This window comes from Xiphias gladius, chromosome 15, assembly GCF_016859285.1.
Source record: "Xiphias gladius isolate SHS-SW01 ecotype Sanya breed wild chromosome 15, ASM1685928v1, whole genome shotgun sequence".
Taxonomy (NCBI): domain Eukaryota; kingdom Metazoa; phylum Chordata; class Actinopteri; order Istiophoriformes; family Xiphiidae; genus Xiphias; species Xiphias gladius.
In genome coordinates this window covers 2,329,120-2,357,073 of record NC_053414.1, presented here as the reverse complement: position 1 = coordinate 2,357,073, position 27,954 = coordinate 2,329,120, and the positions used below count along the sequence as shown (strand labels likewise).

Genomic DNA, 27,954 nt, shown 5'->3' with positions numbered 1-27,954 from the left:
AAAATGAGGGACTACGTATAAAAATGGCTGTAGTTCCTGAACGGTTAATGAGATATTTTTTGTTAAACCCCTTGAATTAAAGCTGAAATGCTAATTTTAAAATCACATCTTGATGGTTTTGTTTCAGATCCATTGTGGTGGTGAACAGAGGCAGGATTATGAAAATTGTCACTGTCCAAACACTTATGGTCTTAACTGTAGTTGAAAGCTGGTAAACTGACCTTGAGTTTATTATGTTACACATTCTGATTCCAAGGTAAACGGAAAATAAAATATTAAACAATTTCACAGTTTCAGTGTTGAACAGCAAAATCAGACCTCAGTCAACTTACACTGGTTTTTATTTAGTAACAAAGTCATAAACACAAAGGTATTTCAGATAAAATCCACCCAGTGAACCACTGTCCCCCAACCACCAACGTGTCACTGAAGCCTGCGGTGTCCACTGAACCTGGTTCTCACAGAACTGAGGTGACAAAGCAGGAAGGGCACCGTTCTATAAATCTAAAAATGTCAGTGTTTTATGTTGATCCGATAACAAAACATTTGTACACACCGTTATTACAACATCTGGATTCTACAAAGCTTCGTACTCAAACCAGTGAAGGTGATTCGGCCCAGTGTGTCCGTCAGAAAATGTCCAGGTTCAGTTTGGGTTTTCCCAGTTTGCCCAGTAAGTCCAGTCCGGTCCGAGCAGCCAGCAGAGACACCATGTTGTTACATCCGGAGCTCACCGCCACGTCGTACGCTGTCTGACCGGCGGCGTTCCTCCGCCTCACGCCGGCCCTACAGCTGGGACGGGAGGGGCAACAACAACAGTGTTTTCCATGTAAACGCAGGTGATCAGAGCCGGCAGGAGAATCGCCAACGTGGTTTTGGATGTTTAGAAGGATGAAAAAGACTCTTAACCTAAACAAGCAGTTTAAAAGCCCGAGGAGTTTCTGAAGAACCTCACAACCTGCTGTCTTTCATTTTGGAGATACATGGTTTTGACAGAGCTGCTCTGTATCCAGGTATGTGTTTGTGTGTGTGCAGGTGTATCATACCTAAGCAGGACCTCAGCACACTGCAGACCTTGAGAGCCCAGGGCTGCAGCTTCATGCAGAGCTGTGTTCTTCTTCCTGAGGAAGAGGAGGAGGTTCACGTTACATCGAGGCACCAGTTTGTTTGAACCGAGGCCTGACAGCATCTGAGACCCCCCCGTCCCTCCCCACGCCTTTCCTTTGTTGGGACTGGGACGTCGCATCCAATAGTTGATGTGACTTTCCAAAAGCAAAACGTCAGCAATGACGCCCACTTTACACATGGATGGATTAGTGACCAGGCCCAGCAGGCCACCGGCCCCGGGGTCGGGGGGTCACTGACAGAAACGCAAAACCGCTGAAAAAGACACAAAACGACTACGAACGACGTGGCTGCCGGCTTCGGATGCTGTCAGGCATAGTTACGACTTCGTTGGGTTCAAACCCTGATTACAGGCTAATCCTCCTGAGCTACGGCGCCAAACCTTAACCCTGTGCTCTGTGTGATTTAACCACCGTCTACACCTCCTGGACCCCAGGTGGCGACTGAGTCCACTGAGGTCTACTCTGCTTTTATACTTGGTCCTACAGCTGCTACCACAGCTGGGGGGCCAACAAACTACCGAATTCAGGGCCCCTGACCTTTCAGCCCCGAGGAGGCATGTACGAGCTAGTTCTGCTGGTTTTGAAGAAGTCGCTTTATATTTTCTACATCCAGGATTCAACATCCGGCACTGAGGCCGACAGCGGCCGCGCTAATCGTTTCTTCTTCATGCGGTTATCTTTGCCCAGAATCCTCTTCTTACTGTCCGGAGTGCTGGTCCACGTCGGCTCCTCGCTGCACCAAAACAGGAAGTACATCGCGGTGACCGTTCACCACGGCGACCGCCAGGGCGTGTCGGCCGTCCCTGCCGCAGCAGGAGGGATCCGCCCCCTGGGGGTCAACGAACAAACGGGCAGACTGGTCAGCGTAGACTACGTCAGGTAATCAGGAGGAGGCTGCGGACTGGCTGCAGAGACTCATACCTGATCCAGGAGCTGCTGGATGACGCTGATCTGACCTCGACCTGGACCCAGCGCCTTCAACAGCTGAACATCCTTTACCTGCAACCAGGACAACCAATCAGAGAGGAGCTTTCATTTCTGACTGAACAGGAAGTCAAACAGCAGCGGAGTTGTGGTTCCCTTCAGGTGATCTTAAATCAAAACGTAAAATCTGCGTAGGAACTTTCTATATCTATCTAGAAGTGTGTCCCCACCTGCACACCGTTGTAGACAGCAAGTGGTGGAGGTTCTTACCGGAGGTTTGGGCGTCAGGTTTGGTTTGGGGGGTTTTACCAGACCCGTGGACCGATCACTTCCTGTCAGACACAAGCGAAACCACTGAGGAGAACTGACGTGTGAGTCCAAGCGTCAAACACGTGTTTTTAATAAACCGATGTTCACGTCATTCGCACGAAAAGTGACAGAAAAACAGCTGCGTGAAGAAGGAAAACCGAGCTGAGAGAGACTGTCCCACCTGTCGCAGCTGACCAATCAATGAGCGAGGTGGGTGTGACGTCGTGATGGGGACTATACTGACCCCCTGCAGGCACCGACCATGAACCCTGTCTTTATTTTTTTACTAATATATGTGAATGTGAACAAAGTCCACACCAGCGACCTTAAATCACCCCCATCTCTCAGCTCTGTCAAATAACACAGTATATGTACGAACCATTCTTACTGAGGCTGCCGCTGTCGCCAAATCGCTCTGTAACGCTGCTCAGACTCTCATCACGACCTGCAGGCAGCACGCCAACTGCTGGTCCAACACCGTTACCTGCTGGACCTGCGCTATCGCCTTCAGGACCCTCCTGAGACCAAACACGCCGTCAGTCAACTTAACTCTATTTATGAGACACATAAAGTGAAAAGAAGAAGCGTTTCAGTCAGACCTCAGGTTTTAAACAGACCTGTTTTTCCTGTCCGGCCGACACAAAGCTGACGGTCAGACTAACTTCATAATGATCTTCTTGAAGCACAGCAGAAACCATCTGAAGGGAGAGGAAACACAAAACATGACCACCTGCATCGCTCAGGTGAGTTTGGTGCCTGACAACTTAAATCTTACAGTGACTCATTTCATTAAATAATTGGATAATTTAGTTAATTTATCCCACAGGTGAGGTGTTGTACGGGTGAGGTGTGGTGTACCCGGCCCAGACGAGGCTCTCCCAGAAGAGTCCTGAAGGGGGCGTTGTTCTGAGCGTAACTCCTCAGGTGAGCACACACATGATCCAGCTGCTTCCTCCAGTAACCTGAAGACATGAACAGGAAGTGTTAACAACAATCAGTAAATGGCACTCAGCAGTAGTATCAGTACCATTATCAGTAGTATCAGTAGTATCAGTACCATTATCAGTAGTATCAGTACCATTATCAGTAGTATCAGTACTATTATCAGTAGTATCAGTATCAGTAGTATCAGTAGTAGCAGTAGTAGTATCAGTAGCAGTAGTAGTAGTAGTAGCAGCAGTAGTAGTAGTAGTAGCAGTAGTAGTAGCAGCAGTAGTAGTAGTAGTAACAGTAGTAGTAACAGCAGCAGTAGTAGCAGTAGTAGCAGCAGTAGTAGTAATAGTAGCAGCAGCAGCAGCAGCAGTAGTAGCAGCAGTAGTAGCAGCAGTAGTGGTAGTAGTAACAGTAGTAGTAACAGCAGCAGCAGCAGTAGCAGCAGTAGTAGCAGTAGCAGTAGTAGCAGCAGTAGTAGCAGCAGTAGTAGTAACAGCAGTAGTAGTAGCAGTAGTAGTAGCAGTAGCAGTAGCAGTAGTAGCAGCAGTAGTAGTAACAGCAGTAGCAGTAGCAGTAGTATCAGTAGTAGTAGTAACAGCAGTAGTAGTAACAGCAGTAGCAGTAGCATTTCACCTCTGCCCGGGCTGATGGCAGTCAGCAGTGGTTGGCGGTCTCTGGTCGCCTGCTGTCTGCTGAGCTGTAGCGCTCTCTGCTGCTCCTTCCTGTGGAGCTCGGTGGCTGATGGGTAATAGAGTCCAACAGTCTGTGTGTATTGGTCAACAGTGGGCGGAGCTGACTTCACAATGGGAGCGGGGTCAGACGAGGGCATGGCCTGCCAGGTGACATCGTGGGAAGTAGAGCCTGAAGCCTGCTCACACACAGGTTCATGAAAGCCTATTAGGTGATATACTGGCTCATGACTTGTGTGAATGGCGTGATATCAGCGGTGAAGCACACCTGGTTGGAGGCAACGCCCCCGACAGGTCGTGTGATGTTACTGCAGGATGTGGGCGGGGCCGGTGCTTCCAGGTAGACGCCACACGTTGCACAATAGAAGGCGTACGGGTGTCCACTCGCTCCACACCGCCAACACATCACACAGCTAGCTGCATGACCGGGCTGCAAACATACATCATAAGACTACATGTACCACAATGCTTCACTCTACACACTATCTTAGCATAAAGACTGGAAGCAAGAAAATCCACCACAAAACTGCTAATTAATCAGAAGAAAACAACCAATCCATGATCTATGATGGAGCAAAAGATGCTAATATTAGTTACCACTCATTTTAGAGCACTTGTTATGTACAAACAGTTGTTTTTTTTTGTGATTGTTTTAAGTTAATTAACCTAATAGGTCCAGGATGTTTTAAGCCTAGCTTAGCACAGAGAAAGAAAGTAGGGGGGAAACTGCTAGCTCCCTAAAAATAAAAACTAAAGCAAAAAACAGAAAACTTGCTGCAGATTTTAGCCACAATAATCACAAAAACTCATATCTGGGTGGATTTGCTAAACATTAAAACCTTGCCATTATCAACAATGGGGTGAGTTATCTTTTACAGTGGCTTTGAAGCTATGTTCATCTTAGTGATCGTGTACAATTTGTTTCCTGACTGTTCAAAAATCATTTCAATTGAGTCCACAACTCCAGAACACTTTGGTTGCTAATGAGCAAACATTTCTCAGCTACAGAGCTAACTTTTTCAAGCTGTCTAGAGCTGTTCTGGTTAGCATGCTAGCTCACAAGCAACTAAACAGTATATTAAACAACACAACATTTAGGTCATTCCAGAGTCAGTGAGAAGATTAATATTTGTTTCATCCCGTGCTGGACGCACAGGACATGTTTAGCCTAGCTTGGCACAAAGAATGGAAGCAGGGGGAAACTGTTAGCCTGGCTCCATCAAAAGAGAAAAAGTCCAGCTTCCAAAAGCTTCAACAGTTTCTGATTTACATGTTTGTTGTTTACTGAGCAGGTGTAGAAACAGAAATGTAAAGAGGCATATATTGTGGTTTTAGTAGCAGTTAGCAGTGAAGCTAAAACATCATGTATTTATCCAACCAGGACCTGAAAACTAGCTCCGGGGGACACAGATATGTCCTCTTGTAGTAAGATGGCGGTGTATCTTAACATTCAAACTGAATAACCATTTCTGTTAACTTCAGTTATTCATTGTTTTAATCACTGAACTGAGACGTGGCCTGTGAACTAAATACGTCAAACTTGTTGCTGAGCTACAGCTTTACAAGTTCTTCCTATGACTAGCTAGCAACGCAGCCTAACAGTCAAACTGAATTAAACTCTCATTTACATTCATTCATTATTTTAAACACTTAACGGAGATTTCAGAGGTCTGGGATGAGCCAATACTACTAAAGCTGTGGGAACTCCACTTTTAACTAACTAATATTTAACTTTAAAACTTATGTTTGTGTTTTGTTTTTTTTCTTTTGAAGGGGCTGGGTTGGCGGTTCCGTTTTGCTTACTATTTTTGTGCTAAGCTAGGCTAGCACAGAGCTAGCTATTGCAGAGGCAGACCGCCTCACCTGAAATATCTCCACTTACAGCAGGAAAATAAAAATCAGACACATACATGAGATAAAAGATTCATGTTCAGGAGAAAACAGTTAACTGGTGAGAGAGAGTGTTATTAAAGACCCAGGTGTCCAGGTGTGTTCGCTGGTTGGTCAGCTGTGCAGTGATGTGTGAGGTCAGGTGTATTCAGGTGTGTGTTCACCTTGGAGCCACACCAGTCACAGTATCTGGCGTCACTGTGGTTTATACGTTTACATCTGGAGCAAGACAACATCCTGCTGTCCGCTGACGGGACAGAGGGGGCGCTGTTACCAACACACACTTCCTGCAGCAACAACGGACACACACACACACATGCGCGCATTTATATACACGGGGATATAAACATTTAAATGTCTGCAGATGAATTTGATCAATCAAAGTGTAAACGTAATTCAGTCGTGTGTGTGCAGGTATTACCGGCTGCAGGCGGCTCTCACAGGTCAGACATCTGGAGACGTGAGCTGGATTCCCACTTCCACAGCAAACGCACACCACATGATCCTACACAACAATCACACACACACACACACACACACACGGAACGGACACAGAATAGAGTTACTGCTGACATGTAAACTGTCATGAAATAAACAGACGGATGAACTCGTCATCATCAAGAAAAGCATCATGAGGAAGAAACAAACCATGTTCCATCACATCTGAGTGTCACAGAGGAGAGAAGTACAATGTCCCTGATCCAAGTGAAATCTCCTTACAAAACATAAATGTATTGGATACCAGGGTCCGGGACGCAGGGACAGATTGATGGACTGGGAGAAGAAATCAAACTAGAGAGTGCCTTTAACTCATGTAAATCATCTTTGCATTCTCATCTGTCCTTGGTTGCCGAAGAGAGCACCTGCAGTCAGTCTCACAAACTGTCACTTCAGGTCACTTTGAGCTGTCTGGCTTCAAAAACACGTTGGACAACTGATCTCACACACATGGGTGTCAACTGGCTGCGTTCACCGAGGGTTTTCCAGTCCGGCTCTGGCTACATCAGGGTTACAGCTTTGTGATAAACGGCCGCTCACATGACGGGAACATTTATTACAGAAGCTTGTACTTTTACACACTTTAAAACCTCAAGACGTGTGAGGTCTGCCTCCCTGTACATCTTATTAGAATGAGTCCACATTCAGACTAAAACAGCGTTTTTCTTCCCCATAAACTGAGCTTTTTCAAACAGCCGGAGTGCGTATTCATCTTAAAACGGCAGCTCGTTGTTCCAGTGTGTTCAGGGTGAACAGAGCTTTTCCAAAATAACGATGTAAACCAGGCCAGTGAGGGTCAGGACCTGTGAGCCAGTAAAGTTGGAAGACGACCTCTAGTTGTCATTTAGGAGGAAAGATAAAATGTTATGGAAACACAGTTGTAAGTTTACTAGAAAAAGTCTCCACGAGATGAAATCATATTTCATTTTTTAAAAATCTTTATGAAATGAAGTTTCTAATTTCACGAGGAAAATGTGTTTATGACAAGAAAGTCAAGATTTAATGAGAAATGGAAATACTAGTCCTACGCAGAAGGTTTTTGGATCAAAACTTTTACTTGAAGAAAGTCTGTAAGAAGAAAGTCATCATTTTGTGAGAAAAAGTCTCGATTAGAAGGAAGTCATAGTTTCACCCAAAAAAAATGTAGAGAGGAGAATCGTAATTTTTAAATTTAAAATCATCATATTATGACAATACGATTTTATGAAAACAGTGATATTACAATACGAGCATATGGAAAGAAACATAAATGAGAAAAGAGATTTGAATTAAGAGAACAGTCAACATTTATTTCTTATATTTAAAACTGTAAATGTAATTTTTTGAGAAAATATTTATTAATGAATCTTCCAGCTGCACATTGAACAGCTGGACCTCCTGATGTGTGTGTGTGTGTGTGTGTGTGTGAGTGTGACTGTATACCTGCAGTGTGAGTCTGGCCTGTGGTTGTAGTTGTTGTTGGACAGAGGCTTCACAGACCAAACAGGTGTGAGTTTTGACAGGAACCACGGCGTCACAGAACACACAGAGAACCGTCTGACGACAGAACACACAACTCAGCATCGCACCACAAACCGTCACGTCTGAGTTTTGGTTCATCACACAGGAAGTCCAGTAGATCACAGGCTGCAGACCACAGGCTCTGCTGTAGACCACATTCTGTAGACCACAAGCTGTAGACCACAGCCTGTAGACCACAGCCTGTAGACCACAAGCTGTAGACCACAGGTTCTGCTGTAGACCACAGCCTGTAGACCACAAGCTGTAGACCACAAGCTGTAGACCACAGGCTCTGCTGTAGACCACAGGGTGTAGACCACAAGCTGTAGACCACAGCCTGTAGACCACAAGCTGTAGACCACAGGTTCTGCTGTGGACCACAGCCTGTAGACCACAGGCTGCAGACCACAGGCTCTGCTGTAGACCACATTCTGTAGACCACAGCCTGTAGACCACAAGCTGTAGACCACAGGTTCTGCTGTAGACCACTGGGTGTAGACCACAAGCTGTAGACCACAGCCTGTAGACCACATTCTGTAGACCACAGCCTGTGGTATACAGCCTGCTTAAATGAGGACATTTAAGCACAAATAAAGCTCCAGGTCTCAGCTCAGGTCCAGGTCCCTAATTCAGGACCAATTACCAATCAGGCTCTGTCAGGTCAGGTCTTGACCAGGTTTGATCTCAGTTTTAGTCCAGTGCAGAAATCTACCAACCATCATAATGACCCTGGGATACTCTGATCAGTGTTCAGGTGTGCGTGCAGTACCTGTCCTCCCTCAGGAGGGGGCTGTCTCTGTTTAGGTAACGGAGGAACCACAGCTCCACACTGAGCACAGAACCGAGCAAACGGGTCTGACGGACGAAAATTCAAACACTGAGCACACCTGCACGGACAGACAGGTAGAGAGACAGACAGGTAGTTATATTGTTAGGTTCCCAGGCTTAAATTTGAGGTTCATCTCCAGGTTCTAAGTTTGCTGATTTTAAACGTCCACTTCAACGTGAACTCGTCCCGTTGAAGAAGTGAAGCTTCCAGTCCATCAATGCAGGTTCATCTTCTGATACTGAAAACTCCTACACTTTAGGGCCGCCAGCAATGCAAGTCCAGAATGTAAGTTATCCGGTGAACGGTAAATTGTGTAAAAGAAACAGATCACCTGGAAAGACACGAGGATTGTTTTTCCCCAAGATTAAGCTCAAGATGTACAATAGAAATGGTGGGATTCTACTTTTGATCAACTTTATAGGACTTTCATGTTCAGTTATATGTAGATGACACTGTATTAACAACTAAATCTCATACACTGGTCCTTGGTATGAGACACAACCTCAACTCCAAATCCATCTGTTTTTGTTTTAGCTTGTAAGGATGGTACATTCCTCCAGAGAGTGGGTCAAATTAAATGTCTTTTAAACCACACACTGTGTCCGGGATGAAGAAAATTCATTAGGGTTTTCTGTATTGTTGCAGATGTTGCTTTACATTTAATATTGGGCAGAGACTTACTTGACAACCTATTTTACTGGACTGTACTGACCTTGGTTTTGGAAGCATTTTGATAAACAGTTTTCTTCCTCTCAGTTTCATATAGAAACATCTCCACCATTGCACAGGACTGGGCCCACTCATTCGCCTTGCTCGTGATACAAGACGACAGTTTCATTGGTACCAACTTATTTTTAAATGCTTTCATTTGAATGACCCTTATTGCCTCTAATACTTTTTATTCTTTACAATTCAACTGACAGAGCTGATCAGCTCGTCTGTACGGTTCCCTCGTCTCTAACTGGTAAAAACGCTCCTTCGGGTTGGAACGATTCACTTGTAAATATTTGTTCTCGGACTTCATTTGACTTATTTAAAAATGTTTTTTGTTTTCATCTAAAACAAATTGCATGTGTTTTCAGTAAAGTTATCACTTACTGTTACTCTGTTGTTCGATCTTTTTTGTTATGATAGTGTGTCCTCAGGTTGTAGCTCTTCCCTGTTGTTGTTATTGAATAGATCGTCTTATTTTGCATTGCTGTGTTTTACGCGTTGTTCCCTATGTTTGTTTTGTTTCGTTTGCTGTTTGTTTTCGGACCCTATTGGAAAAGAGGTTTGTCCTGATACAATAAATTTGACTCTTTCAGCAGCAGAATGCTGATTTAGCTTTGTGGTGCTCAGCGACAATAACCCTCACACTGAATAATGAGGACCAATTCACCAGCTGTAACCAAGAGCTTCCTCTGCCCCATGGCAGAGAAGGAATCACCAAATTCTGGTGGGAGGTAAACATTCATAGACATTGATGTTTGAAATTTGCACAGACAAAAACATTCAGCAGAAAATGTTCGGCTGTCCACATACTTTTGGCCATGTGGTTTATGTAAAAGTGGAGACTTTTGGTCCTAAAATATTTAGAATAATTTTCTGGGAGAAAAAGACGACAACAAATATCTGCCAACACGTTAGCGTCTGTGTTCGTACCGCAGGAAGTCGGTCTCTCGGTGGATTCGGGCCGTCTGCGTGCTGCTCGGCTGCTTCAGCACACCTGAACTCTGACACACAGGAAGCACAACCAAATGAAAGTCCTCAGGTATGTTTCAGTACCACAGCAGAGTGGCGATAGCTTGAATAAGTGGGCGTAGGTTGGCTCGTTTACCACTGACTGGGGACGTTGGGAAGAACCAGTCTGGGCTGTGGTGGTGGTCCGAGGGCCCAGTCGACTGTTCAGGAAACGAGGACCTGATCGAGGAGAGCCGTTTCCCATCATCCTCGGCTCTGAATACAGACGACAGGACAGCGTGAAGTGATACCACGCATTCTCTGTCTTTCTCAACCTGATCTGAATCGTGTTTCAGCGTGGGGCCTCTGCCTTCCCTCCAGATTCTACCAGGTACCCGCTGGTGTTGTCGAGTTTTTTTCCCGTTTTTGTGCTGCTCTGCTCATATCGGAGTTCCCCAGTTTGAGGTTACTCTTTGTTGCTTTCAATCAGTTTTCACCTGTCATTTATTGATTATGAGGCTGATGTAATCTCATGCTCAGTTTCAACAAAAACCTCACAGGTTACATTGATTAGTTGGGTTACAGTTCTGTAATCAGCCTTGACGTCTGACTCCTTCACAATTCTGATAAAAGGCTTCGTGTAAGTATTTTGTCTTTCAAACCTAAATTCTAGGTTTATACAGTATAATCCGCCGTAAAGCTTGACTTCAGCCATTCATGTCAAATAAATCTTTTTTTGAAATTTTGAAAGAGTCCTGGTTGTTGTGAAAAAGAAAATGCGATTACATCCATCCGGAGACAACGAGGCCCGTTCACACTCGAGGTGAGATTTGTGTTTTCAGACTGATAAAAGACTCTAGTGGTGAAAACTAACTGCTTGGTTTGACAAATGTGCGTCTGGTAAACTTAGATCTGCTTCACTGAGCTTTTCTTTGGGACCTTCAGGGACTGTCTCCGGCAGAGGCCGATCAGAACCAAACTGCACCGGGTATCTGCTGACCTTCTCCCTGTGTCGGTTTCCTCAGGGATGTTAATTAGTCTAGTCTCTATGCCCAGTATATACGTCACATTTATGAAGATCAGGTTCTACAGGTCGTGGAGTCTCAGGTCACTTTATTTCTACATAATCATGGTGCAGTATCTGCTGCGAGTGTTTGAACTGAGAACAGACAGAACAGACCTGGAGGCCTCAGTGAAGAACCAGCAGAGTTCTCAGGAGAACGGGAGGTTCCTTCAGTGGGGCGCTGGAATAGAAACAGCTGACGACATTAACACTTCAGTTACTGGAACAAAATACTGTATTTTAAAAACACTGAACCAACAAGGGCCTCTCCGGGAAACAGGCAGGGGGCGCTGTTCTGACAGAGCTAATCACAGCCAACGTGTTGATCCCCTGATGGGAAATGTAGTTTGATCACCTGCTGGTCGCTCCGCAGGAAGTTCTCCTCGTTCTCCTTCCTGTCGCTTGAGTCCACGAGTTCAACGGAGAAAACCTTCGTTACTGTGGAGCTCTGTCTGCCGTCACTACAGAGAGACAGGCAGACAGAGAGAGACAGGCAGAGAGGCAGAGAGAGAGACAGGCAGTCAGACAGAGAGGCAGACATGCACAGAGAGACAGACAGACAGAGACAGAGGGATAGAGAGAGAGAGAGAGAGACAGAGAAGGAGAGAGAGAGAGACATACACAGAGAGACAGGCAGACAGAGAGAGACAGGCAGAGAGGCAGAGAGAGAGACAGGCAGTCAGACAGAGAGAGAGACAGGCAGACAGAGAGACAGAGAGAGAGGCAGACAGACAGAGACAGAGAGAGAGAGAGAGAGAGACATACACAGAGAGACAGGCAGACAGAGAGAGACAGGCAGAGAGGCAGAGAGAGAGACAGGCAGTCAGACAGAGAGAGAGACAGGCAGACAGACAAACAGAGAGAGACAGGCAGAGAGGCAGAGAGAGAGACAGGCAGTCAGACAGAGAGAGAGACAGGCAGACAGAGAGACAGAGAGAGAGGCAGACAGACAGAGAGAGACAGGCAGAGAGGCAGAGAGAGAGACAGACAGTCAGACAGAGAGAGAGAAAGGCAGACAGAGAGAGAGACAGGCAGAGAGACGGGGGGATAGAGAGAGAGAGAGAGAGAAGGAGAGATAGATAGAGACAGGCAGTCAGACAGAGAGAGACAGGGGGATAGAGAGAGATTTAACCTTTACTAGTCCAAAGAGTGAAGAGTAGTTGACATCAAACAGTAAACAAGAGACAGGAAAGAGACATAAAACGACTACAAATGACATTGTGAGTCTCTTTCAGTCTGGGGGTCTTGCTCTTCTGGGGGGGGGGGGTTCTCTCCATGTCTGTGTCCAGAGTCCTGTTGTCTCATTATCTGTCTGTGTCTGTAGATGTCCATTTGTCTTAGAATTAACAGTGAATGAAGACCAATGAGAGAGATGCTAAATAAGGGACTGTGCTGAGCTACAGAAGCTAGTGGACCAGAGGCTGGACAGGAAGTGATGTCAGGACTGTCTGGATAGGCACTAATGTGTTGTACGAGTCAGCTGGTGAGTTTTTGTCCCTAATGGAGCCTCACTTGTTCAGTTACCTGGAGACAGCCACAGCTCTGACAGACACTCGACCAGCAGGCAGCAGGATCGGCTCGCTGTACTTCCTGCTGCTGCCTGCTGACCCCCGCGGCGCCGCCGCCGGCTTCGACCCATCCAGAGTGTAGAAGATCAGGACACCTGGAGTGTCTGCACAGACAGGTACACAGGTATTACTACCATTCTGGTAGTAGCGGTTGAAGCCGAATAAACCGTCACGGGGTTTGGATGGGCTGAAGGCGGCTCAGAACTTCTACTGCAGTAAAAGTAGAAACACGCCTTTACAAGTAAACGTCCTGCATTCAAAGTCTGTGTAAAAAGTACAAAAGCGTTAGCATCAAATATACTTGAGGCACCAAAAGGAAAAGTACGACTCGTTTCAGAAAACGTCTATTAATGGATTGTATTTCTCATTCATTCATCACTTCAACGATGCAGTGCTGTAGCTGGAGCGACTTCGAATGAGATGAGCATTTACTTGATTATGTCTGACGTCTCTTATAACGAGGAGGGTCCGTGTTTTAGTTCAGAGTAGCAAGAACTTCAGTGTGATGAGGCTCACAGGTGAAAATTAAACACGGTTAACTCACCGAGGGTGAGAGTATGAAGAGGTCAAGGTGCCTGAGACGGAAAAGCATAGGAATGAACGACCTCACCCGAAATTTTGCTTCTTAATATTCTGTTCACGCAAGATTTAAAAAAAAACACTGGGCGGTCGAGAAGTTTGAGGCACAGACCGTAAACCACATCGTCCCTGGTTTGAGTGGATGACATGGTGGTCTGCTCGGTACCAGGTCTCTTCGTCTCCACAGAGTTTGTCCCCCAGAGGGCGCTGACGCGATGATTTTACACGGTACAAATTCCCGAGCAACTGATCCAGGTCCCAGTTTGTTTGTTTTTAATCGACAATGGCAAGTTCCTGCTCGTAAAAAGCCACCGATGCCTGCTGCTGTATTTAGTAATGTGTGTGCTTCCAATAAAAGCCCAGCTCAGATCTATTATTCAGTTCTTTGCAGTTCATCATCAAAGTCCGTTGTTTCCTTTTCACATGAAACAAACAGAAAATGTTCCAGTGAAAATAAAAACCACAATGTTTGGCATTAACAAAGGCTGGAGCACGATCCGGCGCGAGCACGGTCAGAAACTGTAGGTGTGTTTTAGGCAAAGCAGCAACACCTGAAACTGCAATAACCCGCTTAGGTTCACCTCCACACACACATTAAAAATCCTGCATTAGTCGGGCTCCGCCACAGTGGGTTCCTCATTTTGAGACTGGCCCATGTTCTTGAGATTCCGAGCACAGGCAGCTTCAGTTTTCATCGGACCCAGACCAAAGTTGGTCTCGCAAGGCCAGATCCACATTCGGCGACTCCAGGTTTTATTTCTGCTCCCACCACAACAAAGTCAGTTATATATGAGAAACAGAGTCACGGTTTCATAGTTAATCCACCAGAGAGAAGCGAAGGAGCTTCTGTTTTCACTCGTGTCCGTGTGTGTGTTTGTCAGCAGGATTAAAACTGCTGAACCGATTCGGACCGAACTTGGTGGAGGGGTGGATCAGGGTCCGGGGAAGAACCCGGCACATTTCGGGGCAGATCCAGATCATTTACTATGAATTTGGATTTTTTCCTCTGAAGTCTGGTGGATGTGTGTGACATTGACTTGGTGGAGGTCTGCGCTCCACTGAGGCATTTTCTAGTTTTTACACTGTCCTGTCAGTGTAAAGAAAATTAATATTGGCTGATTTTTTGAACTCTCAAATATCAATATCTGGATCAGCCTCAAAAATCCTAACAGATGTTTCGTGAATGAAGGACAGACAGGTGTGTGTGGTTGTACCTGACTGGATGGAGACAGGTGTGTTGGTGTCGATGTGGTTCTTGGCTCCGTGTGTCTGCAGGTGGATGATGGGAATGATGAGCGGAGCTGACACCGCTCCTGCTGTCATGACGACGACTGTTTACCTATCAATCAATCAACCAATCAATCAATCAGTCAGCTTGGTGAAAGAAGTACTCAGATCTTCAGCATAAGTACAAGTACAGAAGTATTTCCAGCTAAATGTAGTTAAATCTCCACAGTAAAAGTCCTCGTAGGAAGACAAACGTCCCTTAGTGATAAATGACGGAGCCACAAAGGTCCTGACTCGTTATGTTTTAATATTTTGTTCAAACAAGTTATTTTGAAAAAGATCAAAAAGAGTTTTTCAGGACTTCACAGTCTGACGTTTGCGTTCTGTTGGTGAAAATGTAGGATTTTGTCGTTCTTTCAAGTACATGTACATGTATCGGTGCTCGTTAAAATCCCAGTATCTGTGGCTTCGTGCAGCTCCAACCTCAGCCGGCCAGTAATTCAAACACCAGTGTGTGTGTGTGTGTGTGTGTGTGTGTGTGTGTGTGTGTGAGAGAGAGAGAGAGTCTTTAGTCTGTAATGATGATCATAGTTCATGAGCTGATCACCACACCTTCAAAGGGCTGTTTGAGGGTTCAGACCCGGTTTCAGGGGTCGGGTCAGAACCAGGTCTAGGTTAGGGTCAGGGGCTTGGGAATGCACCATGTCAATGAGTGTCCTCACAACTGTAGAGAGACCAACACGTGTGAGAGTTCAGTTTTAATTGTTGTATTTCATTATTGTTGAAACTTTGTTTAAAATAATTGCACCGAGTTGTTTTCATGCTGATGTTGAGCAGCTCGAACTTCCATCGCGTTTTACAGGTTTTACACAAATAAAACTGAGCTGACTTGAAGTACAAGTACCTCAGAGTTATACTGAAGTACAGTACTTGGTGACTTTCCACCGTTGGAAACAAACCCTGCAGCGACAGCGAACGTCTCCAGCTTCAGCCGGACTGACTGAGACTTTAGACAGGAAGCAAACTCGGGTCAGGTTCCTCTGGACTCAGCGCGTCCGTGGCGGAAATGCACCGGAGCTCATTTCACCCTTTTCTCTATGTGGTCTGGAACGAGGGAAACTGACCGGACTCCACACTTTTCCAACAATATACGTGGCGTGTTCGCTCCTCGCCGCAGCCGCCCACACGGGACACTCTGGGACGGAAAACAAAGTCACGTACGTGTGGAGGCTGTATTGTAGAGCTTCCTCGGGTCTGTTTGTTTCCTTCACCGAGAAACAAACTTCAACACAAAAACCGAACAACCGGATACAGTTAATATCAATAACCAATAATCGATAATGAGTCCTACCCGAGCTAATTAGAAGCAGCAGATTGTCGATCTGCTCCGTCTCCGGTCAGCCGCCGAATACAGAAGCGTCGCCACAGCAACGGCCGCTGCCGCCCCCCGCGCGTTCGCTCGTTTTACTCGCTGAGAGTGACGGCGGAGGGCGGTGCCGAAAGGAATCCTGCGGTTTATGGAGCCCGCCCCCCCGGGCTGCACCGATGAAAAGCATTTTTTTTAGTAACTTTATTTAAATCCAAACATACAATGAAACGGAAAAGAAGAAAAACTCCCGGAGAAGAGAAAAGTATTTGTAGGATTTTGACGATATTAAATGAAAGTGAAGCTTTTTAGTGACGTTGGGGGTTTTTCATCATGTGTCATCAGCCAGTCCATCGTCTCTGTTCAGGGACAGACGACGTCCTCATCGTTTCTCCGTCCCAGTGTCTCACTCAGGTTTCTTTACAGCTCTGACTGGTCCTCGGAAACCAGTGTTGGTGTGAGACTGGTCAGAGTGTGTTTGAGAGGGGGCAGTTTGTCTCAGCACCAGCTGACATAAGGAGCTCTTTTCTGGGCTCGGCTCCTGGGTTTGGAGGGCGCCTGGGGGTCTGGATCTAAGGTGTTTAAAAATGTGAGAGCATCTGCCTGATTCTGCTGTTTTTCTTTGTAGATGTAAAATGTATCTGCAGAATTCTGCCGGTAGAGATTCTGTTGGGTGTCGATCCAACAGGTTCAGCTGTGGTGGTCCAGTGGCCCCCGTGCTTCACTAGCATGTAGCACAATGGGCTGGACAACACCATCGAATATTTAAGCCAGATTTTAATTGGGAGTTTGTCATAACATTTTCTCCTCATTGCATTTAGAGCTGTTGGAGCTCTTTCTCTTAGTGCCTTCACTGCCCTGGTGAAACTTCCTGATGCTCTCATGGTTGTACCGAGGTAGGTACAGCTCACACTGGGTTCAGTGGTTTGATTATTTACGGTGAGCTGGTATTTGTTCCCCTGTCATCTGGGGCAGTTTTGAAAATTCATGATATTGGTTTTGTTCATATTCACTGCCAGGGCCCAGTTCTGGTAGGATTTTTCTACGATGTCCAGCTGTTGCTGTAGTAGAACAAGGTCATCGGCATTAAACAGACTTCACCAGGAGCAGCACATCGATCTGCCTGAACAGCAGGTTCATTTATATACACAATCAATGATGTCAGACTTAAGCTGCAGCCCTGACCAACACCTCTTCTCTGCATGAAGAATTCAGCTTGTTTTGCTCCAGTTTTATCAACACACCTGGTTTCCAAACAAACTGATTTAATCAGATCATAGATTTTACACCTGCACCACATTGTAAAAGTCTGTGATCGAGTCCTTCAGCCAAATGGAGTTAAAAGCTGGTTTGAAATCAGCGAAACGTGAATATCTCGCCCTTTTCTGTTTGGTGAACACGTCTGTTCCAGTTTGATTTTTACTCAGGATGGAGACTCTTCCATTTAGGACACTACAGAATAATCCACCTACTTTACCAACCGCTGACACAGATGCCGCGGTCGTTACTCGGGTCTGATTTGTCCCCACTCTTATAAATCAGGGAAATCTGCCCTTTGCAGCAGTTGTCTGGAAAACATCCTGACTGTAATACGATACTGAACAGGTTCCACTCTGCACCCTGCATCTCTGAGCATTTCATTTTGAATGGTGTGTGTCCTTGGCCGGAGAGGTTTAATCTGTGTGGTCAACTCTTCCTCTCTCTGTCTCTAGACCTGCTCTATATGAAAAGTGCCATGATTGGGTGCTGTACAAATAAAATGACTTGACTAGACTTGACTTAAGGGGACAGGTAACTCTGGTCCACACTCCAACCTTAACCTTAACGCTGGTTTGCTACCTGCCACAAAAGGGAAAAAAGAAGAATCACGTTCAGATTTTTTAAACAGGCAGTTTTCAGGACCCCCACGCCAGCTGCGAACTTTTCAGGACCCCGAACTAGCATTTTAGGCAACATTAGCTAACAGGTTAACAGGCTAACAGGTTAGCAGGCCAACTAAGAGCGGCTCAGAGAGAAAAATACGGACCAGCAGAGTTTTATAAAAATGTCTGAAGTCAAAGTGAAGAAGGAGACGAACCTTTCAGACCCTGCGGAGATTGAGAACAGGTTAGTCGGACAACGTCAACGAGAGTTACCGCTGAGCCAAAGGTGCTGTTCACTTAAGAGAGAGGGATGCGCCGAACTCCGTCTAAATTCTGACAGATTTAGTGTTTACTCGGTTACAATCAGACACATGCCGCGAAAAGAAACTTTCGTAACCGTGGAAAAGTTTCTGTAAATTCGGGTTCATGTAGCACACCAAACTTGGTTTATTACACCTAAATGTGGACATTTTCTTCTCTCTTGTAGGAGTTTTGTTGAAGCATCCTTCTCTAAGCATCTCAGGTTTTTCTTCCTCTAACGGGATATTTTATTGATTAAAGTTCAGATCGGTCTTTTGAATGTGTCGCCGAACTGGAGTATTTGTTCTTTAGATTTACAAACAATCCCAATTTAGGTTTTCACACTCGGTCAATCCAGCAAACAAGTTAGTTCGCTGTTAATCGAGATTATTTGAAAGGGAGTTTGGCTATAATTCTCTTCTGCCGTGGACTGACGGCGAGACTGGCAGAAAGATGTCCAGATGCCGGACGTTTATTGAGGAGATCAGGGTGTATTTATCCGTTCAGGTAAAATCTCAGCTTTTGTCCCATCGTTTTGGACACTGAGCCGCCTTCCTCTGCTGAAACGAAAGGTTCATTTCATGAGGTCATTGTGAACTTCCTCAGCAGCCCAGATGAACGCAGGTAACACGCAGGTAACCCGCAGGTAACCCAGCCCCTGCTGAGCTTTTAATCCACGCTTGTGGCTGTTAAACACTCATTTATTATTAATTAAACAAAGCCCGCGTCCCTGCTTTCTCTCTCCAGTCTCTCAGATTTTCAGTTCGTCTCTGTTTTCTGTCTCAGTAACTGAAGATCTTTGGGTTTTGGACAAAACGAGACATGAAAAAAAACGTTGTTGGGGAAACTGGGACTGGGATGGACGTTTTTTTTTTTTTTTTTTTTATTTTTATTGACAAAAATAAAATTAAAAAAAAAAATATAGACAGATGACTCAACAATGAAAAGAATGATTAGTTTCAGCGCTATAGAATAATGTGCAGAGGGTTCGGCTTAAAATGAAACAAAAATGAATACTGTCAGTTTGACACCTGAGTTTTCATTCTGGTACAAAAACATTATTTTCAGATACCAGATTTGAAGAAATATAAACATTTGTTTTTTAATAAAAATTGTCAAATTTAAACAAACTGCAGAAATGATGGTCAAATGAGGAATTATCTGATTAATGGGAAAAGAAATGAGATTATGAATCTGACCTTTGACACATTTCAGTTACTACCGAGAAATACTGAGGTTCACAGCTGCAACTGACGACTAATCTGTTGATTCTTTTCTTTATTAATCGATTAAGCCATAAAATGTGAGAAGATAGTGAAAAACATCTGCCACAGTCTGAGTCCTGGAGATTCCGTCACTGAGTCAGAAAACAGAAAGGATTCACACCTGAGAAGCTGGAACCAGAGAATTCAAACATTCTCTCTTAATCTGACTCACAATGAGTCAATTGTCAGAAGAATAACAGATTCTGTGTGTGTGTGTGTGTGTGTGTGTGTCTGTGTGTTGTAGGATCAAAGAGCTGTGTCAGCAGTTTCCTCATGGCATCACAGACCAGGTGATCCAGAACGACCTGCCTCACCTGGAGCCTCAGCAGAGAGCCATGGCCATCAACAAGCTGCTCTCATTGGTCAGTCCGATGATGATGTCACTGCTGGCTCCTCTCTCCTTGTTGGTCTCCCTGATCAGACCGTAACCATGTTCTCAGCTGGTTGTGTTTCTAGTCACTACCCAATCAGTCTTATTGATTAGTTATTGATGATGTCAGCTGGTCTGAACCTGTCCTGTCGACCTGTTCCAGGGTCAGCTGGACCTGCTGAGGAACAGTTCAGGTCTCCTGTACAGACTGAAGGACTGCCAGAGCGCCAGGTAAACGCAGCGCACACCTGTCGCCCTCTGCAGTAACACTGATGCTACTACAACCACATGTACAGAACTAGGACTCCACTGCTATACCCCAAACTGTTCCACAGCATCAGTAAGGCTGACGGCGTTCGGGACGTCAGCTGGATTCTGGAGTGAAGGAGAGGTTCTTAATAAAAACAATCAGTAAACAAAGAAAACAGAACCTGAAACCATTGAAATCCTTTTCCCGCTTTTCTGTACATTTATACCAACTAACAAAAACGTATTATGATGAAACCTGTTTTTGAGGTTTCCATAATAATGTGATTTCAAGACCTGATGATTAGGGATCGACCGTGTTGTAGCAGACTCACTGTGGAAGAATTCAAACACAAATGGAAGCACTACTAAGAGCTCTTGAGAGGAAAGTGTTTACAGACACAGAAATATAAACTGCTTACTGCAGAGCCTTCTCCATCGCTGCCCCCCCCCCGGACCACTCACCCCAGGGACATTAAATGCTCTTCCACCCTCCCCAGCTTTAAAACAGCATCTGAAACTCACCTTTTTAAAGTTGCTTTTAACAAAAGCTCGGCTCTGTTACGTGACACTACGTCTTTTCTCTTATACTGTATTTGTTCCTACTTTTCATACTGTGATTTTCCTGCTGCTGTTTTTGTGTCTAACTTCTTTTTGCTAATGATTTATCTATGTCAAGCGTCTTTAAATTCCATTAAAAACGCTGTATAAATTAAATACATTACTATTATTATTATTATTATTATTATTATTATTGCTATCAACACATCATTTATAAAGTTTGAATTTTGAAATCAGCTGCCATCCTCGCATATTTCCTGTCAGTAAAAAATACAGCGCGCCTACTAACTCATGACGTGAGTGTTGATGCTGTGTGACACCTGATGGTCTGAACTGATCTGCTGTGACCCTGAACCTGAGCTGTTCTCATGGTTTTTCCTGTTTCAGTAAGATGAAAGGTTCAGACAACCAGGAGAAACTGGTTTATCAGATCATCGAGGACGCAGGAAACAAAGGTAACGGACTGCTGGTCGACACACATCTCCAACACTAACTGCTGTTTCTACGCGTTAGGTTAAGACGCGGTAGGAACCGTTTTTAAAGACTGATTCTGTTGCTGCAGGGATCTGGAGCAGAGACATCCGCTTTAAGAGTAACCTTCCTCTGACTGAGATCAACAAGATCCTGAAGAACCTGGAGAGCAAGAAACTCATCAAAGCTGTTAAATCTGTGGCTGTGAGTTCACTGATTGAACATAAAACTACAGAGACGACCATTTCGGACTCGTCGGTCCTCTTCAGACTCTCTGATCAGCTGTAAACCATCAGGACCAGACCCAAACCTCAGCTGTTTATCTTTGGTCCTGATCAGCTGATCCTGTGGAGATACCGGTTTTTCTCCTGACAGTTGCATGTTTATTTTGTGCAGGCCTCTAAGAAGAAGGTGTACATGCTCTACAACCTGCAGCCGGACCGCTCGGTGACGGGGGGTGCCTGGTACAGCGACCAGGACTTTGAGTCCGAGTTTGTTGAAGTTCTCAACCAGCAGTGCTTCAAGTTCCTGCAGAGCAAGGTACAAAGAACGTTATTTAAAGCAGCGTTCAACCCTCGTTCTCCGAGCTTTTGTTCAGTTACTCTAAATGTTATTGATTGAAGATTAAAAATACACAATAAACTAAGGCTGACCCATGCCTCAAAGTTTCTGCCGTTGCTATGGTAACTGATGTACAAGTTCGTATATGAACGCTGTGTTTGTTTTTATTGCTACATATGAATTACCACAGAAATCCCAACTAGTCCATGAAATCAGAAAAAGTAATCATCATCGTTCACTATGCGTCAACATTAATTACTAGTTATTCTCAGACAGACCACATTTAATCTTAGTTGTAGTTCTGTGCGTCACAGCTCTCATCTAACGTTACCAGCACTGACAGTGGGACAGTGACACGTGACCACGTGACAGATTTCCAACTTACGGCTACGCCAGCAAGATGCGGAAAAAGTCGAGTCGGGAATAACGTCTAGATTTGTGAAGGCGACGACCAAAAAGTCGAGCGGCAGATACAACAAACGAAACGGGCAGATCACTGATGGGCTACGAGTTTGGTAAATCACCATAGAACTGTCAGTAGCTGAGCTTAAGCTTCAAATGTTCACCAGTGATTCTCACTGAAGCTTCGAAGCCTCAGAACTGTTAGTTGGGTCAGTCCTACCATAAACCCACACAGATCGCTGAGAGTAATAGGGGTCGCAACCCTCGGTCTAAGGCACTTCCTGAACTACCTGAACATGAAGTTTCATCCTCGCCGGTGTTTTTCCATTGAGAGTGTCCTAAAATGCTCAGATGTAAGATGAAGTTTATGGATGAGCCTATTTTTAAAGCGCTGACGTCATTTTACAGACCAGCAGGTGGCAGCAAAGTCAAACTGACCCTGAACCAGAACTCCAGACTGAATCTCTAGATCTGGTGTATGTAAAAATGAGGCCTTCCCTCCTAAAGCTCTGGGTTCAGTTTGAGGATTTGGGCGACGGTTAGGCTTCAGGTGTCGTTGCTGGTCACGTGACCCCCGCGCTGTGTTTGTGTGTTCAGGCTGAAGCGGCGAGGGACAGCAAACAGAGTCCCATGGTTCAGAGGAACAGCTCCTTCGCCACCTCACATGAAGTCTGGAAATACATCTGTGAGCTGGGAATCAGCAAGGTGACGCTCTCATTGCTCCACCCCTCTCATGACATCACACACCTCAAAACGGCCAATCACACGTCAATATAATCACCTGTAGATCCGCATGATTCCCCTCACACCTACATATAACTCAGGTTACCGCAGTTTGTTTTGAACTGTCTTTAGCCCCATGTATCAACCGACAACCCTGTTGATATGATTCAGTGTTACTTCAACTTCCTGAGCACATCCTGATCTCTGATGTCCCGCCACAATAAAGCTCCAGAAATCCACTTAGAGACCAGAGGAAAAAGAGGCTGCAGAACTTCATTCAGAATCTTCCTGTTTTTAAGTTTCCTTCAGTGTCACAGCGACCCAGTGACAGTTGTCTGAACATCGACGGCTACGCTGCAACAGGAGCTTATCACAGCTGATTCGGCAGCTTTTAATGGGACAGTTTGACAGAATGGAAACAGACCCAGACTACGGGTCTGTGGGTCTCCAAGAGAAAAGCAGAACTGACCTGACAGATCTAACGAGCTTTTACAGGGTCTTGTTCTCCCGATGGTTTAAATCTTTTCTGTCGACATGCTGGTTCCCAAACAGGTCTGTGTGTTGGCGTCAGCATGTTTCATCAGATCAGCAGAAACGTTTTAACTTCCTCCATTTTCACACAAAAGTTTCACTCTGAGTTGCATTAAAAAAAAACTGTTTAAAAAAAAAAAAACAGATCCTTGGACCTTAAAGTCCAAGGATCTGGCTCCTGCCTACAGACAGTCATTCAGGCCACGTGGGGCTTTAGTCAGGTATCAGTAAAATACCTGATCCTGCAGAATTGAAGCTGCTGTCGCTCCCATTTTGACTGACAGGTGTTTACAGGTGGATCTGTCCATGGATGACATCGAGACCATCCTGAACACGCTGATCTACGACGGGAAGGTGGAGATGACCGTCATCGCCGCCAAGGAGGGAACGGTGGGCAGCGTGGACGGACAGATGAAGCTTTACCGTGGCGTCAACCCCGTCATCCAACCCACCGGCCTCGTCAAGACGCCCTGCGGACTCTGCCCGGTAACACAGAATCATACGTGGCTTCTGTTGGAGGACTACACGTGAGGTTGTAAATGACTGAGGCCTGATTAGCTGTTGTCTCTCCTCAGGTGTTTGATGACTGTCATGAAGGAGGAGAAATCTCTCCGTCCAACTGCATCTACATGACGGAGTGGCTGGACTTCTGACAGCTGCTCGTCTCGCTCTGCTCTTTTCTCTGTGATGAAAAGATATGTTCATTTTCCCAGCGATCTGTGATTCGTGTAATTTTTTTTCTATTTATCACAACGTTTAATGAAACTGGAATTGTGAAAATGCGTGACTGGTCTGTTTGATGTAGTCTCTAAATGAGGGATGTGGATTCTCATGTCTCTGGTGACGAAGAAGCACAGCACCAAATCTGGATCCAGACTCCTGGGTAGGGGTTGGACTAGGGGAAACAACAGTTCCCTGGCTGATATCTGCCCCAGCTGAGAGGCGTTGGGGGGGCGCTGGTCTAACGGCGTTTCAGCCACGTTTTTCTGCTGTCCATCAGAACACTTTGCTTCTTTTATCAATCCAGGTGTCTGCACAGGCCACGGTTCGCTTTTTACTCAAGCTACAGGTACTTAAAGTCAACGCTTCAGAACCGAATTCAGTTTGGAAGGTTTTAAAAAGTCTCAGCTGTCTCTCAAAGCTTTTTATTATTTTTTTCACGGCTGACATCGACTCGTGATGGGCAGGTGTCGATTTCTGGCAAAAACTTAAATTAACAAATTCATTATTGATGCTATTTTTTTTAAATTGGTTAATTGGTCCATCAGTTGTCTGCAGCCTGAGTCCAGGCATGGACAGATTTGGAGACAATGGGCCCCCAGTGTTAAAGAGAAACTAAACCAACTACCTGCGTCACAGTCTCTTTCTGGTGGTTTTGTGATTCCTTGGGCCAGTGTCCTTTAGGCCTGTTCAGTAATCCATACATGGGTCCAGGTCATAATAATTGATTCATTTTATTACCAGGAATTATTGTCATATGAAGCTGGGAAGTCCTGAGTTTAAAAATGGGCTTCACAGTAGCTTCAGAAAGTATTCAGATGCCTTCACCTGATTGTGTTGTAGATTTTATTTTAAATGGATAAAATGGCCATTTTTCCCATCAGTCCACACTCAATAGTCCATGAGGACAGAGTGAAAACATGTTTTTAGAATCTTTGGAAAATGTATTAAAAACCAAGAACAGAAACCTCTCATTCATAAAAGTATCCAGACCCTTTTCTGTGGCTCCAAACTGTGGTCAGGTGCTTCCTGTTTGCTTTAATTAGCCTTGAGATGAGTCTAGAACTGTGGCAAACTGAACTGATTGGACAGAGTTTAGAAAGACACAGACACACACACACACCTGTTTACATAACGTTCCACAATTCGCACTGAATGTCAGGACAAAAACCGAACCATGAAGTCCGAGGAACTCTCTGTAGACCTCCGTGATAAAACTGTGGCGAGACCTAGATCAGGACAAAGGTCAAAAACCATTTCTGAGCTTTGAGTGTTCCCAGGAGCACAGGGGCCTAAATAAGTCTGGAACCACCAGGACTCTTCCTGGAGTTGGACGTCCGACCAAACTGAATAACAGGACAAGAAGGTTCTTGATCGGGGAGGTGAACAAGAACCCAACGGTCCATTAAGAGAAGTCTTCTGCAGAGACGAGAGAACCTGCCAGGAGGACGACATCTCCATCAGTCAGGTCTTTATGGTAGAGACGTTGGACAGAAGCCACTTTGAGTAAAAGACAGATCACAGCCTGGTGGGAGTTTGTCAAACAGATTCACTGGTCTCCCTAGAGACAAAACTGAACCCTTTGGACCAAACTCCAAACACTGTCTCTGGTGAACACCCGGCTCTGCTCATCACCTGGTTCATACCACCCCCATGGTGGAGTATGGTGGTGGCAGCATCGTGCGATGGGGGGGCTCCTCAGCAGTAGGGACGGGGAGGAGCCAAATACAGAGAGGTCCTTGAGGAAAACCTGCTCCAGAGTACAGGTGTCCTGAGACCGGGGTAAGGGTTCACCTTTCAGCACGACAATGACCTGCCCAGACAACGCTGGACTGGCTTCAGGATAAGTCTCTGACTGTCCTTTAGTGGTCCAGCCAAAGTCCAGACCTAGACCCCATAGAGGATCCGTGGAGAGAGCTGAAGATGGCAGACCCTTCCCGTCCAGTCTGACAGAACCTGTGAGGATAAACTCCCCAGATCCAGGTGTGAAAGCTTGTAGAGACTAAACCAAGAAGACCGGAAGCTGCAACTGCTGCCAAAAGGGCTTCAACTAACTACTGAGTAAAGGGTCTGAATAGTTCGGTAAATGCGAGATTTCAGTTTTTGATTTTTAATACTACTTTACTAACATTTTTAAAAACATGTTATCACTGTCATCATGGATTATTGAATGTGGACTGATGGGTGAAACACGGACTGGTGGGGAGGCCTACAATAAAATCTACAACCCAACGAAGCTGCTGTCAAATTTATGTACTTAAATAATTGTAGGTCTTTGTGTTTGTTTTCCGATATTCTACGACCAGCATGAGACTGGAAAAGATATGGAGTTTCTTTCTATGTGGGATTTAAAAGTCATAAATTTAATGTGGTGAACGCTGAAGAAACCTCGGTTGGGCTCTGCGAAGACTCAGGTGTCCTGTAACTCAACGCTCTGCCAACATGCTGCTCATAAACGCCTCCTGTGCAGACGCGTTGTTACTGCTGCTGTGTTGGCGTTTCCCTTAGAGGAGGAACGAGTCGCTCTGACTGTCGGCGTCCACATGCTGAGCGGCTCTACCTGGACTTGTCGGTGTCTCTGGGTGGGCCTCCAGGTCATTTTCCTTCCCTGCACACCGGACTTGAAGGACCGAATCACAGCCATCTTTATATTTATGCTGCGTTTCCATTCATTAAAAAATGGTCAAACCCGCAGACATTTTTTGGTCAGTGCTACATTATAAAGCATTACCTCTCAACAATAACGTGACTGAAGATTTTAAAACAGACTTGATGTCAGTTGTGATGAATTACTGCTGTGATTCCCAATCTGGGGCTCAGGACCCTCAAAAGGGGTCCCAGGATAAATCTGAGGGGTCATGAGACGATGGATAGTACAAGATAACAAAAACATTTCTGGCAGAAAACTGTTCATACTCTCTGCTATTGTTTGTATAATTAACTGGATATTTCTATTCGAACTGGACGCAGCCGCTAGACGTGTGCAACCAGTGATGAGGACGTTACAAGCACATCCCACAGCGTTTTAATGGGTCACAAGCTGGAGCGGTTCGACATTTTGAAATTGTGCTTGATCACTCTGGTGCAGAGTGAAGTCAAAGGATGTTGTTTACAGAGGCTCTAGTCGGCACGTGGCGACTGAAACGGCGTTAGGACGTCCATCGATTACCAGACGTCCCGAGTGCGAGTACAGCTGCAGGTCTGTGTTCCAACTCTGTCTCGCTCGTTTCCTGTCATCTCTCTACGATCACTAGTTGATCATAAATCGGTCAGCGAAGGCTTCCGAAACCAAAACAAGGCTTTCATTTAGAGTTGGGTCATTTGGCATCTCTGAGAGAAAGGGATTACTACAGTGACAGGGACATTGTCTCTTTGTTTGTGTGTGTGTGCGTTTACATGCACACTAGCATTGGGGTTATGATCTGGTTTCATCCTGGTTATGTTTTGCAAATGTGAAGAGCTTATCCTGGTTTCAGAAACCTGAACACGCCCTCTGGTCCAGTTTCTCTCGCTCTGCCATGTGTGTCCTCAGCTCATGTCATGTAGATATAACGTAGTTATGTTGGTAAGTTGACTGGAACTGAGGGTCCAACTGTGGCAGGGGACAAATGCCATTTTTCCTCTTTTCTCCCATAAGTGAAGATTATCTGAAGAAACCAAAACCAACAAATGAGTCCCGGCTGTCAGCCACTGACCCGGGATCCTCTTTAACTTCTACAGAAGTAGCGGAGCGGCTGAAGGTTTCGGGACAAACCTGAGAAACGTGAACGACCCTTTC

At 45.3% G+C, this 27,954-nt stretch overlaps 2 protein-coding genes across 2 annotated transcripts; one reads left to right on the top strand and one right to left on the bottom strand.

Annotated features, from left to right (window-relative positions):
- Positions 1-349: 349 nt before the first annotated feature.
- dzank1 (double zinc ribbon and ankyrin repeat domains 1) lies at positions 350-16,300 on the bottom strand. The gene is made up of 23 exons (XM_040145087.1): positions 16,150-16,300; positions 15,703-15,993; positions 15,411-15,522; positions 14,786-14,910; positions 12,949-13,096; positions 11,780-11,885; positions 11,542-11,605; positions 10,519-10,637; positions 10,344-10,414; positions 8,640-8,757; positions 7,793-7,906; positions 6,294-6,377; positions 6,037-6,159; positions 4,251-4,412; positions 3,927-4,161; positions 3,219-3,322; positions 2,978-3,058; positions 2,740-2,878; positions 2,322-2,383; positions 2,049-2,126; positions 1,829-1,956; positions 1,047-1,121; positions 350-792 (listed from the first exon to the last, which is right to left on the bottom strand). The coding sequence occupies exons 4-23, from the start codon at positions 14,892-14,894 to the stop codon at positions 630-632; spliced, it is 2,283 nt and encodes a 760-aa protein (XP_040001021.1). The 5' UTR covers positions 14,895-14,910; positions 15,411-15,522; positions 15,703-15,993; positions 16,150-16,300; the 3' UTR covers positions 350-629.
- Positions 16,301-17,971: 1,671 nt separating this feature from the next.
- polr3f (polymerase (RNA) III (DNA directed) polypeptide F) lies at positions 17,972-25,174 on the top strand. The gene is made up of 9 exons (XM_040146972.1): positions 17,972-18,270; positions 19,836-19,953; positions 20,125-20,192; positions 21,156-21,223; positions 21,331-21,443; positions 21,636-21,779; positions 22,800-22,907; positions 23,751-23,942; positions 24,032-25,174. The coding sequence occupies exons 1-9, from the start codon at positions 18,209-18,211 to the stop codon at positions 24,107-24,109; spliced, it is 951 nt and encodes a 316-aa protein (XP_040002906.1). The 5' UTR covers positions 17,972-18,208; the 3' UTR covers positions 24,110-25,174.
- The last annotated feature ends 2,780 nt before the right edge of the window (positions 25,175-27,954 follow it).

Excerpts from the sequence above, each read along its gene's own strand:
- dzank1 (XM_040145087.1), bottom strand. The coding sequence starts at position 14,894 with ATGACAGCAGGAGCGGTGTCAGCTCCGCTCATCATTCCCATCATCCAC. Across the intron at positions 10,638-11,541 it reads TTCTTCACTGAGGCCTCCAG|AGCCGAGGATGATGGGAAAC; the intron begins GTCTGTTCTGTC and ends GTCTGTATTCAG. Across the intron at positions 793-1,046 it reads TGTGCTGAGGTCCTGCTTAG|CTGTAGGGCCGGCGTGAGGC; the intron begins GTATGATACACC and ends CTCCCGTCCCAG.
- polr3f (XM_040146972.1), top strand. The coding sequence starts at position 18,209 with ATGTCTGAAGTCAAAGTGAAGAAGGAGACGAACCTTTCAGACCCTGCG. Across the intron at positions 18,271-19,835 it reads CCTGCGGAGATTGAGAACAG|GATCAAAGAGCTGTGTCAGC; the intron begins GTTAGTCGGACA and ends TGTGTGTTGTAG. Across the intron at positions 22,908-23,750 it reads GTGAGCTGGGAATCAGCAAG|GTGGATCTGTCCATGGATGA; the intron begins GTGACGCTCTCA and ends AGGTGTTTACAG.